The sequence below is a fragment of the Melospiza melodia genome, chromosome 1 (genome assembly GCF_035770615.1).
Source record: "Melospiza melodia melodia isolate bMelMel2 chromosome 1, bMelMel2.pri, whole genome shotgun sequence".
NCBI lineage: Eukaryota > Metazoa > Chordata > Aves > Passeriformes > Passerellidae > Melospiza > Melospiza melodia.
The window spans coordinates 142,744,747-142,767,634 of record NC_086194.1 but is presented as its reverse complement, the minus strand read 5'-3'; the positions used below and the strand labels follow the sequence as shown (position 1 = coordinate 142,767,634).

Here is a 22,888-nt window from a genome sequence, read left to right as displayed (position 1 = left end):
CATTTGCTCAAAGAGGACTTGTAAAGCTTTTAATAACTGAAGTCTCTCTTATCTTTGTCCCAAAGAAAAGAAAGAGATTTGCTAAAAACATGGAAATCTATCACACACTCTATGCTATACTTACTTATGCTATGAGACATGCCCTGATCATCTAGAGAGGTTATAAACAACAAAAGCAATATTGAAAGTCTTAGACACAGTGGGATCAGAGTAAGGCAGAGTAGCATTAAGTAGGTTAAAAATTTTGTGCCATGCACTAGGCTGCATTGTTATCTTGAGGGAAATGAGCATTTCTCTGTTTTGGGCTCTCCAGCACATGAAAGATGCTGGAAAACTAGGTAGTGTCCAGCAGAGGGCTATGGAGATGTAATCCACAAGATGCACAAGGTGCAGGCATCTGTGCTTATGTGGAAAAAAGAGGAGCAACATGACTGTGAGGGTCTTCATTTCTGTAGCATACAGAAAATGGAGCCAGATTCTTCTCAGATGCATAATGAAAAAACAAGACCCAATGGACTGCAGTAAGATATATTCTAACTAGTTATAAGGAAACAAACCCTTCCCAATGAGGATGGTCAAGTACTGGAAGAGCTTGCAGAGTGAGAGTTGTTCAATCTCCCCTCCCACAGACTGTGTTAATCTGTCTGGACAGGGACCCAAGCAACCTGACTGAATCTAGATGTCAGCCTTGGTTTAAGTGGGAGCTGAATTAGATGTATTCTAGATGTCCCTTCTGAGTTAAACTATTCTTTAATTCCAGGTTTTGAAAGTCTGTAAAGTTCTGCTATTTGCAAAACTTCTAGGGCTGCTGCATATTCACAGATCTTCCCCTTTCTTCACATCAGATTCATAACATATATACAATGGCTTAATTTATATTTTTAATTTAATGGTTCAAATTCCAAAAGGCCAAAGTGTCTTAAAGGAGATCGACATTAGTAGGCAAACCTATTTCATACCCTGTGTAACGCTGTTTAGAATAACCCCAAACAGCTTCAAGGAGAAAAGTCCATTTTACCTCATACCAATAACTTGATCACTAGCAAAGTACTGCTACAGGACAGATACTTAAGAGCATAAAGAAAAAGCTTCCTTTGTACAGATAAAAAGAACGATAGCCACATTACAAGAGAACTAAGCACTCACATTTCAGGCTGGCCTGCAAGCGGATGCACCACGCTCCAGACAAAAAAGGTAGCAAAGTTTGTGACAAACCACATTTGAGTGTGTATTTGAAACAGATAAGGACATCTTTTACCTCTACATCATTATTGTCTTTGAAACAACAGCCCAAACAAAAAAATAAACCCTCTAATATTTGCACTGGTCTTCTTTCCCTGTTGCTCTGATCTTGTGGTGATCTGGTCCTTTGACTCTGACTGAAGAATCACTGTGACACATGCTTCTCATATCTGTCAGTGAGATCCTAAGTAACAATTTTCCTCTATCAAGCTCTAGGGAAATTAGATTTTTTATTAATTAATGGAGTGGAGTGTCCACTGACTGCTACCACTACTCTTCCCACCACTTTTTCACTCAATTTCACAGTCCTTTGTCTGGCTTAAATGTTTTATACATTTAAATTTAAGGGAAGAACCAGTAAATTGGCACTGTCATTACTTAGGGCAGGGGAAAAACCAGCCAGACAGTGATTTTATTACTCACTTTTGGTAAACATTCTAAGTAAAATCTCTTTGTTTGAAATACTCCAGCATATGGCTCAATATGTAGAAATCAATGAATTTTGGTGCCAGAATTAATGAATTATACAGTTGCAAATTCACATGGACTTGTTAATGCCCCAAGCGCTAGAATTGCTTACTCCCTTGAAAGTTAGCAGACATTCATTTCACCTCAATATAAAAGCACTTTCCCATTATGAAGGTATTGTAGCGGACTTTCCATTGGTTTATTCTGCTGGAGTTTTTTAGAATTTTCATTATATTTCAAATATAATTTGGACTTTTTCTTTGTATATCAAATAATAAATTACTTCATTACCTTCCTTTTTCATTCCTGCTCGAAAACACTTTTTTAAACGACAATATCTGCATTGATTCCTTTTGTCCTTGTCAACAATACACTGTCGGCTGAATCTATCAGAGACAAGAAAAGGTAAATGTATAAAGCATTAATAAAGTAGCACCCTGATTACAAAGAAAAAAACAATTAATCTGTCCTGTCAGAATAATGCCTATAACCACAGACTCTCAGCTTCAGTTGCAATGATTATTCTTCCTTATTAATCAGTTTTGAGAGGTGTTTCATACCTGCAAATTTTCCAGGAATATATGCATGTGTATAAACGTGTATGCATTGGAATAGGCAAGTGTGGAAAATTTTGTAGGTATGTACATCGTTTATACCTCAATTGATTTGTGAGGTAAGTCAGTAACCGGCTGCATCAAATGGAAGTGGAAGAAAAAAATGAAGAAAAGCTGCAAATAGAAAAAGCAAAGAGCAATCAAAGAAAAAGCCAAATGTTGCTGGCATAGAGGAGCCCCTTAGCTGCAAAACCATTACCCTTGTCTGGCAGTGTTTACTCCTACTGGGAGGTAACAATGGACAAGCTGCATGTTTTATCACTACAGATGGCAACCTAAACAGGAAATGAGAGGAACCAACACAATGAAATAAAGACTTGAGGAAATACATGGAGCATGACACTGCAAGGCAGCTTACCCAGGCTATCATGCACAGATACAGGTGTGCCTAAGGGATTGCATATGAGCCGTTTGTCCCTCTCTCTACGTCTGCCTTTTTTTCTTTGCATCTGTTTGTTAGATAAACAGACTCTGCAAAAGCAGAGCTCTTCCTGAAATCACTTATGTCAGCTCTTAACACACCATTTTAGGGGTATGTCTATGCTATATCACTGTGTGATATCTATAAGGGAGATGTCTCCTTTTAAGATTACGCAACCAAAGAAGAGTGTAGGAAACATGTCCAGTAACAAGCCATTCTTGTAAGTTTTATCATCACCAACAATAGCATAGGGGGACAGAGATTGGGGGCTATAGTCAGTTCACCACATGTCGTCTCTGCTGCTTCTTCCTGCTCAATGGAGGACTCCTCTCAGTCTTCACCTGCTCCATGTCAGGTCCATTCCAACAGAGACAGTTCTCCACAAACTTCTCCAATGTTAATCCTTCCCATGGGCTTGGTTCTTCATGAACCCCTCCAGCATGGGTGCTTCCCACAATGTGCAGTCCTTTAGTATTGGGCTGCTACAGCAATGCGTCCCCTGCAGGGTCAACAGTTTTCCCAGAAAACCTTCTCCAGTGTGGGGTCTTCCTTCCACAGGGTCACAGGTCTGGCCAGGAGCCTGCTGCTGCACAGTCCTCCCATGAGGTCACATCCTTCTTTCAGGCATTCACCTTCTCCAGCAGCAGCTCCTCCATGGGCTGCAGGTGGATATCTGCTCCCCTGTGGATTTCCATGGGTTTCACTTGCCTCATCATGGCCTGTACCGTGGGCTGCAGGAGAATCTTTGTTCCAGCACTTAGAGCACTTCCTCCCCCTCCTTCTCCACTGACCTTGGTGTCTGCAGAGCTGTTCCTCTCTCATATTGTCACTACTCTTCTCTGGCTACAATTTTTTTCTGCACAATAATTATTTTTTCTTCTTGAATACATTATCCCCCCAATTATTACCACCACTGCTGATAGCAAAGCTCAGCTTTGGTAATTTTGGAGATGGCTGGCATTGGCTTCCCCAGACACAGGGGACACTTCTGACAGCTCCACACAAGAATCCACTTTTGTAACCCCATCACTACCAAAATCTTGGCATGAAAACCCAATATTCCCCTTCAGTGATTTGTTCAATTGCATTGAGTTTTCCATATATTCTGCTTATGACTCAGAATGGACAGTTTATAGCCCTTAGCCTACACAGATAATTTCATCAAACATGGTGCAGTGTGATATTTTGGGCACCATTTGGAAATTAACAGATTGCCATTCAGACAAAAGGGGGAAATGGCTGCTCAAAAGACCTGTGTGTCACACCAGGTGGGAGTATGTGCAGATGTGTTTGTACAGTCCTTAAAACAAGATTTATAAATCTTAGACTTTCTATTCAGAAGATACCTCCATAAGGAAAGAATTTTAGAAAACAGTTAAATATTACAGTTTTTACACTGAAGTGAAAATATGATCATTTTTCCCTTTTTTTTTTCAGAGATGACTTTTGTAATCATAAATAAAAGAGTGAAACAGCTTGTGAGTGATGTAATGATATCAACAATATTATCAAGCACCTGGAAAATAATTTCTGGAATGTGTAATATCAAGTAGCATTCCTTACGAAAAAGCTGAAAATCCCCTGACATTATTGAAAAATTCTGATAAAGTATAAATATAATTTTTGCTTAAATTCATTAATATAGTGCATCTAGATGAACTTTTGAAATACCTGCATGAATAGACGTGGTTTTTCCTTATGCTACGTCTAAAAAATCCCTTGCATCCATCACAGCTGGAAGCACCATAATGTTTTCCGGTCGCTCGGTCTCCACATATTGCACAGAGACTACTGACCCCGTTGTCAGCAGCATTCATGTTGACAGCTTCTCCTGAACTGTCTGACAAAAGACAAGAACATACATAGTTATGGATAAGACTTCCAAAGACCACCCCATGAGCAGGTTGTACCTAAATAGAGGGTTTTTCTGGCCTTTTCTCTTTTAATTGCCACTTAGGATTTATATAGTATGACCCATCTGATTACATCTGACACTCACTGACATGAACACTTTCAAAGTGATAGATATGTTAAAAGAACTTATGAAGTTCATAACAACAAAGAATTGTGCTCTAAACTCTTTTCAGCTGAAGGGCTAAAAATTAAAGTGCTCCTCTGCATTTATAATTACAAATGTTCCTACATATGTTCCTACTAACATGAAGAGGAACTTTGGCACAAAGCAGTCTTAAGATCTCATGTATCACCTCTCATATAAGCTAGCAATAGCTGGCAACTCTCTTACAAAGATACATGACATTAAAAAAAGAAACAAAAAAAGGATTTTGTACAACCTAATTTTAAAAAACCAAAACAACAAAAATACATGCTAAGGGTATTAACCCACTGTTAACATATCTCTTATTTCCTTGAAGATATTTTTGACAGGAGCAATGGTGCAGTCTTTCCTTGCACAGAATATTAGCTATGTGATTAACAATTAGTCACTGAATATGGTAATCATTACTGAATAAATTCACCTGAAATCAAACCAGCTATTGAGTCACAATGTTAACAGACATGTTCAAAGAAACAATTGCAAAATAGATTTTTCTGGTTTGCTTCTGGTTTAAGTGGAAGGAAAACATATCCTAACATTTCTAGCTGTTTCATCCAGGAGAGGAAAGAGTGTCACATGAATCAGATATGTAAAAATGAATTCAAAAGTCAAGTTCATGAGTTCATGAACAGTATACGAGATGAACAGTAAAACTGTTAATATTGATATGTAATATTACTCATACTGTATAGATCCAACCGAAATGTAAAACACAAATACATTATAAAATTTCCATTGTGTCCCACAGAGCTTAAAAGTTAAAGAGTTCTTCAGATACGGAGAGAAGCAACCTTTCTGTTTGTTTTACTGAGCTGTAATTGATAGAAATTACATCAAAAAGAAACCTTAGAAGAATTCAGTTCTGTAAATAATTTATTTTAAAATTAGGATTGTCATGACTGGAAAATTTTAAACTACTTTTAAACTAGGTTAAAGAATTGCTTTAGAAAAATATAGGACCTTTTTTTTGAGTTTTGTAGTTTTGCATCATATAGAAAAATAATTAAAAATACAATATCAGTTGTGCACGCATATATATATATATATATATATATGTATGTATGTATAAGGGCATACTTATTTTCTTTGCTGTTATTATGAATCAAAATATCTAGAAAACTGACCTGATGTTGAAAAATTCTTTGATTTCAACAGAACTGTGTAATCTGCCTGAATGTGGCTTGTTAAACTTCTCTAAATGTTCCTAATTAATTTAAACAGCTAGGAAAGATACACAGGAAGGTTCATAAAGGGCAGCTTTCAGTTCCAAACTAACACTATAACAATACAATGCTTTTATAAATGCTATAAGAAAATACTTAGGCTAAACTCAATACAAACTCTAAATATAAAAAGGCTGTACCTGATAACTAATAATTATCAAGCTAATCACTTACAGTGATAATTTAACCAGCTCTATCTCCAACACATAATGCAACCATGCACAACCTCCCTAATCTGCCTTCTCATTTTATTTAACATTAACAGATCCAAAAGGGTGCTATTCAGCAAAAAACATATGACCAATGAAATACTCATATTAGAACAAAAAGCAGAGAAATCATCTAAAGTTATACAATCATTGTTGACATCTACAAATTTAGTTAGCACATAAAGTTCTGGTTTTTCTTCCTAAATTGATAACCAAATCTAACCTTCTGTTTACTGAACTTGCTGTAACTTAACATCAGTAATTCAGATAAAACTTAAAGCCCAACAATAAAAAGTTAATTATGTTCTATGTGGCAGGTGCTAAATATTTTTCCTGCAAATCACTGCATAAAAGGTTCTGCCTTTTAAAAATACATACTACGATAGAACTATGAATTATACTTTAAGACACAATAAACAAACATTTTTAGTGTATTAAAATATTTGAAAGGCCATTTTTGAGTAGTTTAACTTGCTTGATACTTTTATTCACATTTTTTGTCAGTACTAGATGGCAGAATGAAATTATGTGCTTTCTATTTCAAGCATAATTTGAGAAAAAAACTCAAAAACTGCATTAAAAAAATCTGCCTAAAGTGTTACATTAACCAAATGCAAATATTTTTTCTCAACTAAACATTGTCCTCTAGAAAGCCAATGTGATTCTTTTTAAATCACTCTTGTGTATATATACACTTAGCTAGAAAGGCTAGATTAATACTTAAATAAAATAAATATTAGTATAACAATTAGAAACTAGGCATCAAGAAACAGTAGCTATTTTTTTTCACAAAACTCTAGATAATTTTTTCCTTCCTTCTGAAAATTATATACAAAATATACTTCCATGTCCAAACTGTCAATACTAGTTATTCATTTGTCTTACAGTAAATAAAACAACTGCTGAATATACCATTTTTTCCCCTTTGACTAACTGACTGGTGACAGTACAGCTACTTTATTATATATAACCTCTCTTTTATTTTACTTAAAGAATTATAATGTTACTAAGTCAGAGTCAGCGATGATGTGTAAGAGAGCAGATTTGTAGTTTGAAAACAACCCCCAAATGCTCCATTAATAAAACATTTAAGTAACACCTTATAGCATTACTACACTTCACTTTTTCTGTTAACTGGCTTGAATTTGCCTCAAAGGGCAGAACTCACCATTGCCATTATACAGAATCTGCATAGTTTCGAACTCCAGTGCTGTATATGTTGGATCTAAAACTTCACTGTAGTTTGCCATTTCCATGTCCAGTATTGGTTCTGAGAGCCGCATCATTGAATGCAAAAGCAGTGAAAAAGCTGTTCAAATGTACAACCTTCCCATTCTGTTTCACAGTGATTGATAATCCAAAGTTAACTATAACTGTGTCACTTGAGTGCAGCAATGGGAGGAGCTGGAAAACTGCTTCTGCATGCTGTATTTTACCTGGGTATTTTTTTTTTCTTTTATGATACAGTGAAACCTTTCTGATAATCTTGGAATGTTTTTTTGAAATAATCTTATCAGGAGTTGTACTGGTTCCAGTTCTTGCATGAACCCAAGGACATGCAGGAAGCTTCCCATCACTCATGCCTTGCTGCACATTTTGCTGTCAATGTGTGGCACAAACAGTTCTAAACAAACTACTCTGGTTGTTCTATGTAGAAACTAAGTTCATATGCCATTTTGCTCTCACTTCAGAACAATAAGGAAATGTGATATGACTATGGACAATCTCAAACTATACCCAAATCACCTACCTACATATTTTAAAAGACAGCTGTAAAATCTCCTATTTTACAGCTGGTAATGTTCTTTCCCACTGGCAACGACTTAGCTCAGTAGGCATCCTTAAGCAAGGCTCCAAGTCACACAAGTCTGCAGCAAGGCCCATTCATAAATCCCCTCCATCACACACTGTGCTGCTGCAATGGCTCCAGGCACGGTACCCTGCAGCCTCTCAGACAGTGGCTTCCTGCTCTAACCCTTCTTCATGCAAAATGTGATGGCTGCATGGCATTTCCAAGTGCCAAGAAATATTAATCACCTTCTCTGTAATGAAGAATCTCTGGGTAGGTTCACAGCTCATCAGCTGGTAGACATGGTGTGTACAAACCCAGTTAAAAACCCTCCTGTAAAGCTGCTTGAATCTGTGCCAAATATATAGCTGAACAGCAGAATTTCACTTGCTAATCTGGTGCTTCCAAATGTTTGATAGCAGAATTCCAAATGTTATTATTCTCAATACATTCTTTACAGAAAACTACCCTCTGCACTCCTAAAAATAGTTACATAAAGATTACATATATAGAAAAACTATCCAGTTTATGCCTAATTAAGAGTAACTAGTAACTGTATATACAACATTGAAATGCATATTTGAATGGAAAAGTGCCTGCAGTTCCTACTCAGTAAAAGTAGCTGTAAAAGGGCACTGTAAATTAAATAACTAAATAAATATTTTTAAAAGCCATTTATGACAGACAAGCTACCAATGAAGGAAGAAAATTTACACTAAAAGACCTACAAAAAAGCATTTCAAAATTCATCCTTCTATTATCCATGTCCCCAGGGTTACCTGAGAGTCACGAATCATCCTGTCTCCTTGTGGACATGTAGATGCAGTCTCAGGCCAGTTCTCCTCCTGACTCCAGCAGAGCCCAGTAACATAATTATGACAACAGGATTCTTGTATAATTCACAGACCTATCCCTAAATCAAAGTGTATTTACAGTTGTGTTACTGCTTGCACAAATTCTCCTCAGACTTTGGAGGGTCTACACAGGGGCTGTCCTTTTCAACCTACTGGTATTCATTTTCCTCTAAACCATTTATCCATTAAAATATTTAATGAGAGATCAAAAAACTGCAGAAGTTACTTCTTAAAAAGAGCAGCTGATATGACTAAAGATACTTCCTATACATGGCAGAAGACAAATAATACAAAATATGGCAATTTTTAAAGACATTTAAGAATATGACTGAAATTTTAGAATATTTACTGCCTACAGTAATGGAAAAAAATTACTCAGAAGGCGTCATTTCACAGCAGTGGAAGTGTACAAGGTTTCACAGTTTTTAAACACAGCTAATATCTCTTTCTTTTACTTAAATAAGTATGTTAAATTAACATTGGTGAAAAGCTACTTGTTGACAGCCAATATTGTTTAGGAAATCGTGTAATTTCATCATGAGATGGAATAATTTTATATTACCTGATGGCTCAGTTTGGAAAGTTTCTTCTGTAGCAGAATTTGTTGTATTTGCTACAACCATTTGTTGTACTTGTATAGTATTTGCTATAAAACTAATTACTAGTTACATAAAAAATGATTCATTGCCTTAATATTCTACTTAGTGTAATATAAAAAGGCTTACATGTTAACTAGAATTATCTATTGTTCTTCAGTGTACACTTTTTGATAATATGTTCTATAAATATTATCTGGCTTTTTAATACTGAAATTGTATGCTTACAAACACATCCATTACATATTTTTTTTTCAAAGTGCCAGCCCTGAGAACATTCTGGCATATAAGTAAATTCAAAATAAGGGAATGAATGGAAGATGGAAGATATCATGTATGGCATGATCAAATCCTGCTATTCCCTCTGCTATTAGCAGAACTTCTTCAATGCTGCCAAAACAGGTCCCTTAGTGACTGCTAAAGAGAGGGAATGAATTGACCCCTCATACTTCTGTCATATAAAAACTCATTTCAATTGATTTTTTAATATGGAAAAATGTATGCTATAGGAAAGACATTCTTTATATTATTTTTTCATGTTTTGCTAAGGAAACTTCTTACAGTCAAATCTTGCACTCATAAAAATGTGCTTTCTGGGGGATTTTTGGCATCATGGAGTACATCATGAACAATTTATGTACACTAAATCACTATGGTAAAATATTAATATGTTTTCTTTCAGCCTTAGGTGGATTAGAATGCAGTCTTGGAATTAGAGCAGTTGATGAAAGAAGCTAATGATGAACAGCTTTGGTCTTATGTCAGTTCAGGCTGTACACTGTTCACTAGTATTCAGACTCCCTCACAGCAGATTTCTTTTCATATTGGACACATGCACTGTTTTTCAAATTCTGAATGACTACAGCTTGGAGTACAAAATAGTCTAAATCAAGTCATTGCCTACTGACAGCCAAGAAATATCAGCCTAAGGTAAGCAAAAGTTTTAAAACTGTGTAATTAGTCAAACTGCTAAGCACTTCTTTGAGATAAGTGATACTGTAAAATTGAGACAGAAATAACTCCTCAAAGTAAATTTACAGTAATTGTGAAGAGAAAGCTACACAATAATGGTTTTGTTCATTATTTTTTTGCTTTTTTTCTTTAAATATGATGACCTCAGGATCACATACAGATGGCATTCCTATCTTATCTTTAAGACTATTAACTCTGTTAATTGTTCAGCTCTCCATATTAAATGTAATCATTCTTTCTGACTGTGGTATAAAATACTGCAAACCTAATAAAATCAAGGTTATTTCCATAAAAGTCTTCCTGAAAATAAAAACAAATCTCAAACTACTATCACCACTGAAAGAGTTTTAGTTTCCTCTTTTAATAAGTAGCAACATGTCCTTTTACATTTCCAGCTTAGTGAGAAATGTAGGTTGCCAGAAAAACGTGTTAATTCTAAGGGTTTTTTATTTCTTGTTTCCCACATATTCTGGATAACAACACACCTTCACTCTGTTTCCTGCTTTGCAAGTACAGTGAGTTGTGGTGGACATAACTTGGAAGGCATCCTGGTTTTGTCAACAACCTGTCATATTTATCCAGAATGCTGGCAAAACACACATTTTGATCTGCTTGCCTCTTGATGGTTGGCACACATAGGACAGGGTATGCATGGAGGCCATACTAAAAAACCCCAAAGAAACCATATGAGCTGAGCCAGAATGCCTCCTTACTACAGTAAACTCAAAGACCTCCAAGCCAGAGAGTTTATTGCCAGAAACTTGCTACCCAGGAAGCAGCGTGAACTTTTCCGCACACCCATGGGCAATCTCATCTTTGCCTTACAAAGGTACACGCCCATGTAATAGCACAGACTGAGCTTCCCTCTCCTGGAACACACCCTCAGTGCCAGGGAGAACACTGCTAGTCACCAACACATCAGCTCTGCTGACACCCACCCCCAATATGCTTCATAAATGATCTATGAGTAATGACTGGGAAATGTTTGCTTGCGTTCTAAAACATAAAATTATTACATGTTCGACATGGAAAGCTTTGCAACATTGTGGCATTGCTTTATTTGACAAAGATTGCTGGCTTTTTATTGTTTTAATAAATAAAAATGTTAAGAGTGGGATTAGATCTAAAAATCAGTGATAAAATATAAATGCATATTATAGTATAAATGTGTGTTACCAAGCATGTTCAAAAAGAAATAGCCTTTTTGCTTAACACCTAGGTAATATGATGGAATTATGGCTACAGTCCACTCCAACTCTCAGATAGTAAAGCAAGACTTGTAACATTGTCATGTCCCCCTCTCCCTCTGCCACTCCCCAAAATTTTCAGAGCCAAAAAAGGACAAAATTGCCTTTCAGCTAGTTAATGTGAAAGGATTTTCCAGAACAATTTGTGAATTGTGAGAATAAATATATTACACAAAGGCTTCCACTAAGGTGACCAAAGGCATCATCTCAAACCCTGCATCAAACCCAGCACCAACTATTGCCTTCAACAAGCAAATTTATGGCACTTAGACTTTTCACTTTGTCCTAAAAAAAAAATAGTAAAACAAAACACTAGAAAAGCACAGTCAGTACCAGAACTGAATAACGGGTTTTCACGGCACACTTATTAGGCAAGGTGGTAAGATCAGCTGCAACAAATCATGCCAGGTGAAACTTAAGTACAGATCTTTGTGGGAAATCCAGGATAAGCCTGTTTTCATTACTCACATTTTTAGACACTTAGACCACCCCAGGCATTCTATAGAAAGGAGATTCTTATGCATATTGAATTTGCCTCTTTTTTCAGTTAAATTGGTCATTCATTACATTGAGCTCCACTCTAACGTACAGCATATATAGCTTTCTTTTATAAGTTATGTAGAAGGTTGTGTTTTTTTGTTTTTTTTTTTTTCCATTTTGGTTTAACATAGAACAGACAATTATTGTGAGGTCTGATGGTCGTCATATTTATGGTTTTGGCTTAAAACATTATTTGTCTTTCACAACAACCAGCTACAACTTCATTGGTCATGAATTTGAATAAATATAAAAAACAAAGAACATGCCTGGTATCTGACTCGTCAAATACTACGGACCCACCCGACAGCACTCTTTAGAGCTTGAAATAATCCCAAAATAGTTATTAAGATGTCAATGAGTAATCTACATCACAGTTTCAAAACTGAGTAAGAGATCTAGTACTCCAAATTCTTTGATGAGTAATTTACAATTTTAATGTTCCATCCACTTCGGTATATGCTCTGTCAGTAGTTGAGGGTAAATATCAAAGGAATATGAAAGCTCTAAAATATTTTGAGCCTGAAGAATAGCTGCTGCAGGATAATTTTAAGGATAATTTGCACTTGCTGAGGAGATAGCTCACTTTCAGATTCTCTCTCTTTATTCCAAATATAATTTGCTCCATCTTATTCTAAAAGGATAAATGATTTATTTATTCACTTTATATACCACAGTGTCACTGATGGGATATGATGGTAGGATAGCAACAGCAATATAACAGTGTCATATGCAAAAAGATGTTTCCTCCACTCTTAAGGTGAAGGCAGACAAAGCTATCTGGTTTATCTGATTTTATTTATCACTTACACATGCACACATACATCAAGGAGTGACCTGGGTAGCATCTACGAAGTATAAAACATATTGCAGTTTACAAATCCTTATTTGTAAGGATTTTAAAGGATTTAAAAACCACCTTTTTAACAGAAAGGTGTTTTGAGGATGATTCTCACATTACATTCACTCACAATCCTCACAAAGCAAAATTATAATGATGTTATCTTCTTCATTTTGCAGATGTCCCATGCTACTGTTTGTCACCGGTTCAGTGAAACACATAGTGTATCTGTGACAGCCTTTCAGCAAACAGTATCACCAGTAGGAAATATTTGAGCAAAAGCCATCTCATAGCTAAGAGGTCAAACATGGACCATTGCATTCCAGGCCATCACAGCCAGCTGCACAGCTGCACTGAGGGAGAGCACTGTGTCAGGGTGATGGAAGAGTGAAGGACCTGATGGTGCCAGTTGAAGCAGCACATTTCTATGGGAAGATTGAGAAGGATGAGTAATGGTGAAGTGGAAGCTTGAAGACAGTCATTCCAAAAGGAGGCTGAGGCGTGCCCTCATTGCTCTCTACAGCTTTCTGAAGACATGAAGTGGAGGAGGGTGGAGATGCTGATCTCTTTTCCCTTATATCCAGAGATAGGATGAATGGGAACGTGCAAAGCTGTGTCAGGAGAGGTTTAGAGTGGACATTGAGAAGAATTTTTTTACCAGAGGGTGGTTGAACATGCAAGATTTCCTAAAGAGGTGATCAGTGCCCCAAGCCTACCAGTGTATAAGAGGCATTTGGAAAATGGTCATCAAGATTTTAATTTGATCAGTGATGATTTGGTCAGGCAGTTGGACTAGATAGCTGTTGCAAGTCCCTCTCAACTGAAGCATTCTATTGTATTCCAATCTTATCTAGTCTAGTAAATCCTAATATTTTCTATTGAGTCAGAACCCAGTATGCCAGATACAAGGGATAGGCAGTAAAGACTGAGGACACAGAATAGTTATGTTCCTTTATCTAGCCATTCCAGGAGGGTGTCCACAGTAGACTGCAAGCCATGTAGATATCAAATGTTATGCAGATTTAAAATCTTGTTTTATGTACACATATGTTTATATATAAGTATGTACACACAGGAACTTATTGTCAGTGTTTCTCTGACAGCTGAATTTGCCTCTTGAATTATCATTGAGTATACAAAAATTAATCTGACAGTGGGAAGCTCTCCCTTCTACATACAGATTCTTAGTAATTCTTCACAGTGTATTGTCCATGTCCAGATTCTCTCCATGAACTAATTTCTGTGCTTTCTTTGTGTCCAGATTAACAGTAGATTTTCTAACCCTATCTGAGGTTAGCAGGCACTGTTAGAAACTTGTGCATATTTATGGGGAGGAAGGATAAAAAATAGAATACTTTTGCTTTTTACATTGCAACAGATTAGGTTTAATGTTAAGTATGTGAATTACTACTAGGTAGACTTTAGTATGTAATATTTCTATTTTACTTTATATTCTTTAGTTCATTTTACTCTTGAAAACTCACTATAGCCATTTAGAGGGCTTAAAGGATTTTTGTAGCATAGAATTTTGTGGTGAGATTTGCTGAGGTACAGTTAAATGACTGGATACGCTTGTTAATTATTTGCTTAAATAAGGTAACTTATTATTTTCTGCTACACACAGGAAAATTAATCAGAGAGTTGTCCTGGAGAGCAGAGTGAAATGAGAAGAAAAGAGGAAAGAGTTCAGGCATAAGATAAAACCAAACCATCATGTTACTGATAAGCAAGGCTAAGCACTCCTGTTCAGTCATCCCCAGGTGATTAGTAATTTCTTAATAAGCCTTCTTGGCAGGTTTTATGCAAACTTGCTCGTAAACAATGTTTTATATAGCTAGTTAGATAAATTAACTTACAATTTACTCACAGTTATCTTAGAAATACCATATAATGAGATTTTTTTTTCCACAGATAAACACCCTTGCCTTTGTCATACACAATAAAAGAGTTCAAAAAGAGGTTAACCAGTATCAAGGCAAGGATTTTTTTGTATTCTCTCTTTTTTTAGTTTGCCTGGAATCTTTCTTTTCTTTGTGATCAATTAATCATTGCAAGTTTTCTAATTTCTATATTCTATCCTCTGCTGAATGAGTTATGTATTCTACAAAACATTTCAAAACAAACTCAGTACACTTCTGCCCATGCTGGTAACTGTGTAACTCTTGGTCCTGTGTAAAAGGCTAATTAAATAACTGAATAGTCAAACAAGTGCCATTATTTTCAGTTACTCTGTCTAAAATTAAAATTTTTAACTAGAGCCTGACTCATCACATTCCTGCAGAAAGAACATTGTGTCAACACTCTCAGTTTAACTCTTCCAAGACACTAGAATGGTTATGCTTAGCTTAACAAGTTCTCTAATTGCTATTGTTACAAAACTGAGTTAATAGGAAGTTCAGAGCATAGTAAAGACTGTCAGTTTAGAGTGAAACTATGACAAACAAACAAAAACTTCAAATACTCCATGAACAACAGAGCAATAACAAAGCATAAAGGCATATTCTCAATTTCAACCATATTTTGGATCAGCTTTTTAAAGTATCAACTCCATTTTATTCATCAAATTAATAAGTTTTTATAACAACTCACAGCCTAGAAAGGCATGTGTGTACAACACTCTGATTTTGATAAAACCATAGAATGATCAGGGTTGAAAAAACCTTGAAGATTATCTAGTTCCAATTCCTCTGCCATGGGCAGGGACATCTTCCACTAGACTAGGCTGGTCAAAGCTCCCTTCAGCCTGACCTTGAACTCTTCCAGGGATGGGGCATTCACAGCTTCTCTGGCAACCTCCTTCAGTGTCTCACCATCCCCACATAATTTCTTCCTAATATCTAATTGAAACCCACTGTCTTTTGATTTCTATCCTTTCCTCCTTGTCTTATCACTGCATGCCCTTACAAAAAATCTCTCTCCAGCCTTCTTGCAGGCCGCTTTCACGTACTGAAAGCCTTCTATAAAGTTTTCCTGAAGCCTTCTCTCTAAAATTATTGCATTGTATTTCTTAAGAGAACAAAGTAATTCTTGCTTTCACCAGACATGAACTGACAGCAGTATCTCCTTGAAAATTCAAATACCAGAGCTGTCTTAAGAATCAGGGAGGTCAAGAACACCTGATATCTTTATTGGCAGAGGCATCCATACCCTAAGCACAGAAGATTCACATCCCAGTGAGCACAAAGCAGAATCCTCTGGAGAAGGAGCTCAAGTCTTTGCTTTGCTGTACACATATAGACACTCTTCCATTGGCCAGTGGTTATCTCTTTAATTTTTACAGGTTAGGTGTGTTCCCAGGTAGGAACAAAACAATAAATACTGTGACTTCACAGAAGTACAGATATATCTGCTCTAAACAGATTTTAAACAGTGATTTTTACAAGTTCAACATCGGTAGAAATCTGTTTTAAAAGCTGATGATAAATATTAGAAAATAAGTTGGGCTGCATCTCTTCTAACTAATGAAGCCAGAACACTGATTGAGCTGAGCAGGAAAAAAATTCACTGGCATGGAAGATATGAGAGAAGTCTAGCAAGGTTTTATTTGGTCTCTATCTTGAGAGGAGGTAAGAGGAAACTTTGAGAAATGGTCATAAGCACAGTTATGCATAAAAACACCATGCAAGTCAAGATAAAATATGAAAAATTATGTGTAGCTGCAATAATGTAGGTTACATGATCAAGTTTACCTCCAATAGTATAGGTAACAATTGGGTCTGTGTGGATTTTCTGGACCTGAACAACATTCATATGGCTGTATTCCTAATTTTTAACGTATTCATGTAGGAAGTCTCCACCATTTTATCTGAGAACTTTGCAATCAGTAAAATTATTTCCCTATCTGTGATAGAGGAACAAATTATAATCTCCTTTTAATAAACAGAGAAATGAGGCAAAGGACAACTGAAGATAGTGTTTATCACACTTGAGCTCACGTGTCTACAATAGAGTTGCCTGCACACAAACCAAACATTCAATTCTCTTTGTATATAATGATCAGAAACAGGCACATCTAAACAGATTCCAAACTTATCTTTAACAGGAGGTTGAACTGGATCACCTCCATTTCTTCCCACTGGTTGTCTAACTAAAGCGCTGAAACAACTGCAAGACCTAGAGTTAGGTGGGGTGAATCTACACAAATTACTCCCCAAAATCTGAGAAGAGAGTTGAAGGTGGAGAGCCTGGATGGAGACCCACCTCCTACACTTTCCACTGGAGCATGTTCTCAAAACTGGTAATATATCATATCGCAGAACTGCTACAGCTTATGAATGTTTTTTATGTTTTTCCTTTTTACCAGGAAAAACATCCTTTATATTTTTAAAAAAATTAAATATTTTTAGTGTCCTAGTTCAATAATTAATATTTTCACCAACTTTAATACCTTTCAGAGGGTGTGAGCTTCAAGAAAAGAGTCAGCCAACTTCACAAGAAAATGGCAATGTGTGAAGCCATAAAATGATGCATTATACCAATTGAGTATTAACAGAATTAGACTTAAAAATCAAACTAAAAATAAGCTAGAAGAAGAATGTTCCTCAGAACGAAACAAAGAAAATATTAAGTTACTATATCTAAAAGGGGGACAGCTGTCCTGCATGGTCTTGCCTGCATCCCTGGTTTGTGAATGAGCACCCAAAATCCCCATGACCAAAGGACAGGACTATGATTTTCTTTAGAAGATGCACCGAGCACACAGGTTCTTTTCCTGGCTGCTACCTCCTCTGGCCTGACAACCAGAAATACAAGGCGTGCAGAAGATACGGGTCACTTCCCCACCTTGCTGGGACACTGCTCAGATGCATCTCCTGGGGCCAGGACTGTGACGCACATACACGTTCACAGGAACAGCTTGAAGTTAAGCTGCCTTCTCAAAGCTATGCTCTATTTTGACAAAAATGAGAAATCACAAAATGTTTGTTAAATTTATCTCTGAAGACACATAAAAGTTGCTGCACTCCAAAGTTTTGGAGTTTTCTTTAAAACAACGCAATAAAGATACACATCTTTTTGTCTGACTAAGAAGAAAAAGCAGCTGTGAGCTGTACTTGCTACTGATTAAATGCCCGGACAACACCTAAAATTTCTTAATCTTCTAGATAACATTGCTTTAACTAGACACGTGAGAAGATATCTAAGGTGACAGTCCACTTTTGCTAAGTGAGTTCTGTTAATGAATTAGCATTTAAAATGCATTAGTATTTAAATACTCTCGATTTAAGAATGGCAGAAGTAACTTCCATGAAAATGTAGTCCTTCAACTTCAAATATGAAGCAGTAGAAAAGACTCCTAATCAAAAAGAACTATTTGTTTAGGAATCTGGAAAGCTGAGTCAGTAGCAGTTGTATGCAAGGAAATAAAGATGACTTCACTTAGGGGATGGAAATGTCACTACTGGGTGCATCCTATTTATGTTAAAATAGATTACACATACAACAAAAAAGCTATTCAAAAACTTTCAGAATCTGCAGGTAAGTGGAAAAACAGGTCTAACATTATTTTTTTTTAAGGTGATGTAAGGTCCACAGGCAGAGTCTAGCAGTTGTAGTGTCTGACTGCTAAATCTATGAACAACATAACAGCTGAACCAAAAAGAATAGCAGTATTGGCTGTTTGAAGTGAAAGTCCTGCTTGGCCCAATAAAGATGGTGCTAAAACTTAGGCTTGCCTGGGCTTTTGAGTAAGTAAAACTCTAAACAACACTGAAACTTCTCTGTTACACTTACTTTTCTTTTTACATATAATAAACCTTAGGGACAGGAAACATCATAATATTTTCCAGTTGAAGACTGACTTGTCTCATTTTATCTACATAGTGTTCTTGGGGAAAAAAAAAGAAACAAAACTACAGTACTGTTGTCTACTGTTACCTTGAAAGGAACAAGATAACCAAGGAACAAGATAGCAATGGTTGAAAACCAACCATCCCTAGGAAGTGTGGCAAAAGTTATCACTTTAGGTACCCAAAGTGTTCAGAATCATTGAATACTTAAAGTACTAAATATTAAAAAAACATGAAGACACAATCTTTTTGGTAAACAGTTGGATTTTACATAAGTGAAGTCATACTTTTCATAATTTAGGCAAGAAAAACAAATAATCACAGGTGAAACAGGATACTGGGCTCTTTGCTAATTTCCAAGATGGAAGTAAATTAAAATGACTAAAGTAATATTGTAACAGAATGCTGTATTACCTTGTTTTGCAGTGAACGAAGAAAATCAAAAGGAAAAAGAGAAAGAAAAGTTAAAAGAGAAATAAAAATAAAAATTAAAATGAAACTATTACTTTGAGAGTTATTTTCTGAAAGGGGTATATGTATATAAAACCTAGTTAAGTAAGAAGAGAAACAAGAGAGAACTAAATTACTGTATATTTGTATAAAATCCATTAGCAAGTTTCATGACTCCAAAAGGAGGATCTGTATCAAATACTACTAGGGACATAAGGCATTTTGAATACATTCTTAATCCTTTACTTCAAGGTTCTCAGGAGATGATAAGGTTCAACTTTCTTCTCAGTGCAGGTCACACCAGGTTGCTAAGGGTTTAAAATACTCATATCCAAAAATACATTGAAGAATGGAAACTGCCTAACCTCTCTGGGCACTCTGTTTTCCTACTAGACCTGGTGTCCCCTTGTTCCCACAATGGGAATTTTTCTCCTTACATTCAGTCTGAAACACTTTGATTTCAACTTACACCCATAGGTTTCTAGTCCTCTCAACCATAATAGCCCTCTTACCTGCACAACCATGAAAGTCCATCTTTTCACAAACAGCCTTGAGGTACCAGAGGTTGCCATGAGGGTGCCTCCCACAAAGCCATCTCTAGGCTGAAACGACTCTGGTCCATTAGCTTCTGCTCAGCTGGTCAGGTGTGTCAGCCCCTTAACATCTTGGTGGCCCTCCACTTTTATTTTTTTTAAAGAAATTAACTTTCTTCAGTTAATTCATTTATTTCCTCGGAGAAAGAAGGGGGTGAGCGGGAATGATGTACCATTTTAGATGTCATCTGACAAGTGATGAGTAAAAAGAAATAATCATTTCTCTGAGCCCTGCTAATTCAGCCCAGGATGCTGTTGGCCCTCTTCTCCTGGACAGTGCTGGATCATGCTCTGCTTACTGTCTACCAAGACTCTTTGGTTCTTCACAGCACAGTTTTTTCATAGCTAGTCTTGTAACTGTCTCCCCAGTAAAGGACTGTTCTCCTGCTGTTTCTCAGAATCACAATTCTCAATGAAATTTTTATTCCCTAAGAATCACAACAGCTTTCTAGCCTGCCCAGGCTAAATTACTAGCATTAATAGCACTCCCTGTTTTTCAGGTGTATACATACATAAAATTACTATTGATGGACTTGGTTTGAAAAAATTGACTTAGCTGTCTCAAACAGCTCTAATTAAGACACTGTCATATCTGTTAATTTAGCCAGAATAAGAAGCCCACCAATCTCTTCTGGACTCATTTCCTACAGCCAGAAGAACTCATCTACACCTCCTGCTATCTGTCATTCATCTGACAGTGAATGGCATTTCTGCTTCCATCTACACGAGCAGCGGAGTTAAAAGCTGCCATTACAGCTGGAATTAAGGAGCACTAATGGCTTGCCAGCCATGTTCAGGGCAAGAGAATGTAGATCTTACTGAAGTAGACTAAAAGGAGTTGGTTTACTCATCTCAGGAAAGTGAAAAGTGAGCGGGAGTTTATTCCACAAATAAATCATGCACTGTAAGCTACATAGGGGAAAAACTTATTTAGACAATAAAACAATTCTGCCATAAGAACAAAGATATAAATTTGAGGCTGGCAAGTGGAAAGCTGCTAAACATGTCAGGGTTATGGCACTGCAACAAAACTCCTCCATTTGGGCAGCAGAGGCGAGGAACCTAACTGGTTTTAAGACATGGAGAGAAATTTATGAGAGGTATTACATGGGTTGGTGATGTCAGCCAAATAGGTGACTCAGGAGATCTCTTCTAGTCTTATTGTGCAGAATATTTGCATCATGACTATTTTTGATACAGTGGCCAATGAAAAATATCAAGTGTATTATTCTAATTAAAAATTAAAGAAATATCAATGACAGAAAGTTAACCTCATTGTGATAAGCAATTAACAGAATTATGCTGTGATTAAGCTGATGTGTAATTAACAACTACTGTAAATTATGTTATCCATCTAATTTGCCCAGATTGGAATAGCATTATTCTTAGGCATGTTTAGCAAGTTCTGTGGTAATATGCACTTGAATGAAGTGCTCTTTACTAATGTGTTCAAATCACAAAGCTCTTATTAGAATTGCAAATAAGATATACACCAGCATCATTTCCTCTGCCCATCATTTTCTCTTCTTTGGAACTATCCCTGACAGAAAATCAAATTGTAACAACTCCAAAAGATGTTTGCACAAATTAAGCAAAAGTATGTTATTAAACATAAAAATTGGCAAAAAAAAAAAATCATCCTGACGAAAAAAGGGGAACTGAATTTAAAACACAAGCAGCTGCTGAGTAGAAAGGAACAAGAATCATGGAGCTCAGTGGGGGACAGAGGAAAACACTCAAGGTAGAATTCACTTAACAAATGGAAAAGGGAAGAATATTTTATTTCAAGTGATGTATATTTAAGGCTCAGAACTGAAGAATCTCTGATCATTCTAAGTCTAATGAAATCAGTAGAAAAAATCTTCAGCTTTCAAGTATAAGGTCTTCATGGTCAATACATGTTGGAGTTGAAAAGTCCTTAATTAGCTGACTAAAGCATCCCAATTAAGAAAAAGAAAGAAGTAACTAGTAGCTCAAAGGTCTTCCAACTTTTCCCCAAAGGATATTGGAAAAATCTTAACTGGTGAAACTAATAAGAAATTATGAGGGAACAATTGCCTGGTGAGGAAGGAACACACACAGCCTTGGGTGGACAAAAATAATTACACCATTCAGCAAAAATTTTTGGGGTGAGGGTATCTTCCATCAACCTACCAACAGCTTCTCAAATTTCATAGCACATGATCTTTACAATTGATTCATCTCTAAACAGCCATCAGTTTCTGAGTGAGAGGCATGTTGAAATGGGTCAGCCAATTTGATACAGTCTCTAGTAAGCAAGGATGTTAGTGAAGCATGCAACAAAACTTTACTTACATTCAAAAAAGAAAACTACAAAGCACTGACACTTCAGCTCTTCATACACAGATGAGGAAAGGCTGATTTCCTAGGCTGTGTTTCCATCCTCATTTCTAGGTAATACCTGTAGCCAATAAAAGTAAAATAAATGCTAAGCTACCTGCAATGCAAACCAACTATACTCCTAAATAAAATTCTTATTTGGATTATAAAGGTTGAGAATACAGTGCTTTCATTCAAGGTATAAAGGCATTTCTGAAGATTAAAGAAAATGCTTAAGTCATCAGACAATATTGATGCCAGATTTTCTTCCACTTATAGAGTAAAAAAGCATAGAATTTATACAATGTCTTGAAATACTATCTGGAAGGATTACATATAGGGAATAGAAGACAAAATGGTTTCTAAGACTGCGGTTCTGTTGACATAGAAGCATATGAATAAAAGATCCCCTGCTCTTTGGATGACTAATGTTTAGGTAAACTGGGTAAACTACATAGTAAAACAGGATTTGTAGAGTAGAAAAGCCTGAAAGAAAAACAATTTTAATTTGACTATGTGCACAGCATTTCAAAAAGAATGAAGGCACAAAAGAAACAAAGGGACATTTTGTAGTCACCTTGAGAATTACTTTACAACTCTTGCAGATTTGCTGACTTTTCTTGGGTGGGGTGACCTGCACTTTTAAA

General features: G+C 36.3%; 1 protein-coding gene across 3 annotated transcripts in view; it reads right to left on the bottom strand.

The window, feature by feature from the left end:
• The window catches only part of HNF4G (hepatocyte nuclear factor 4 gamma), a 60,212-nt gene that overhangs the window by 13,006 nt on the left and 24,318 nt on the right, over positions 1–22,888 (bottom strand). The window contains exons 1-3 of one of the 3 annotated variants that reach the window (XM_063170575.1): positions 22,218–22,324; positions 4,417–4,585; positions 2,002–2,096 (exon numbers count right to left, since the gene is read on the bottom strand). In XM_063170575.1, the coding sequence (XP_063026645.1) occupies positions 2,002–2,096; positions 4,417–4,562 (241 nt within the window). In that variant the 5' untranslated portion in view covers positions 4,563–4,585; positions 22,218–22,324. Of the gene's footprint in view, positions 1–2,001; positions 2,097–4,416; positions 4,586–7,404; positions 7,571–22,217; positions 22,325–22,888 lie in introns of those variants that run through there. The other 2 variants (XM_063170565.1, XM_063170584.1) reach the window with 2 other exon arrangements.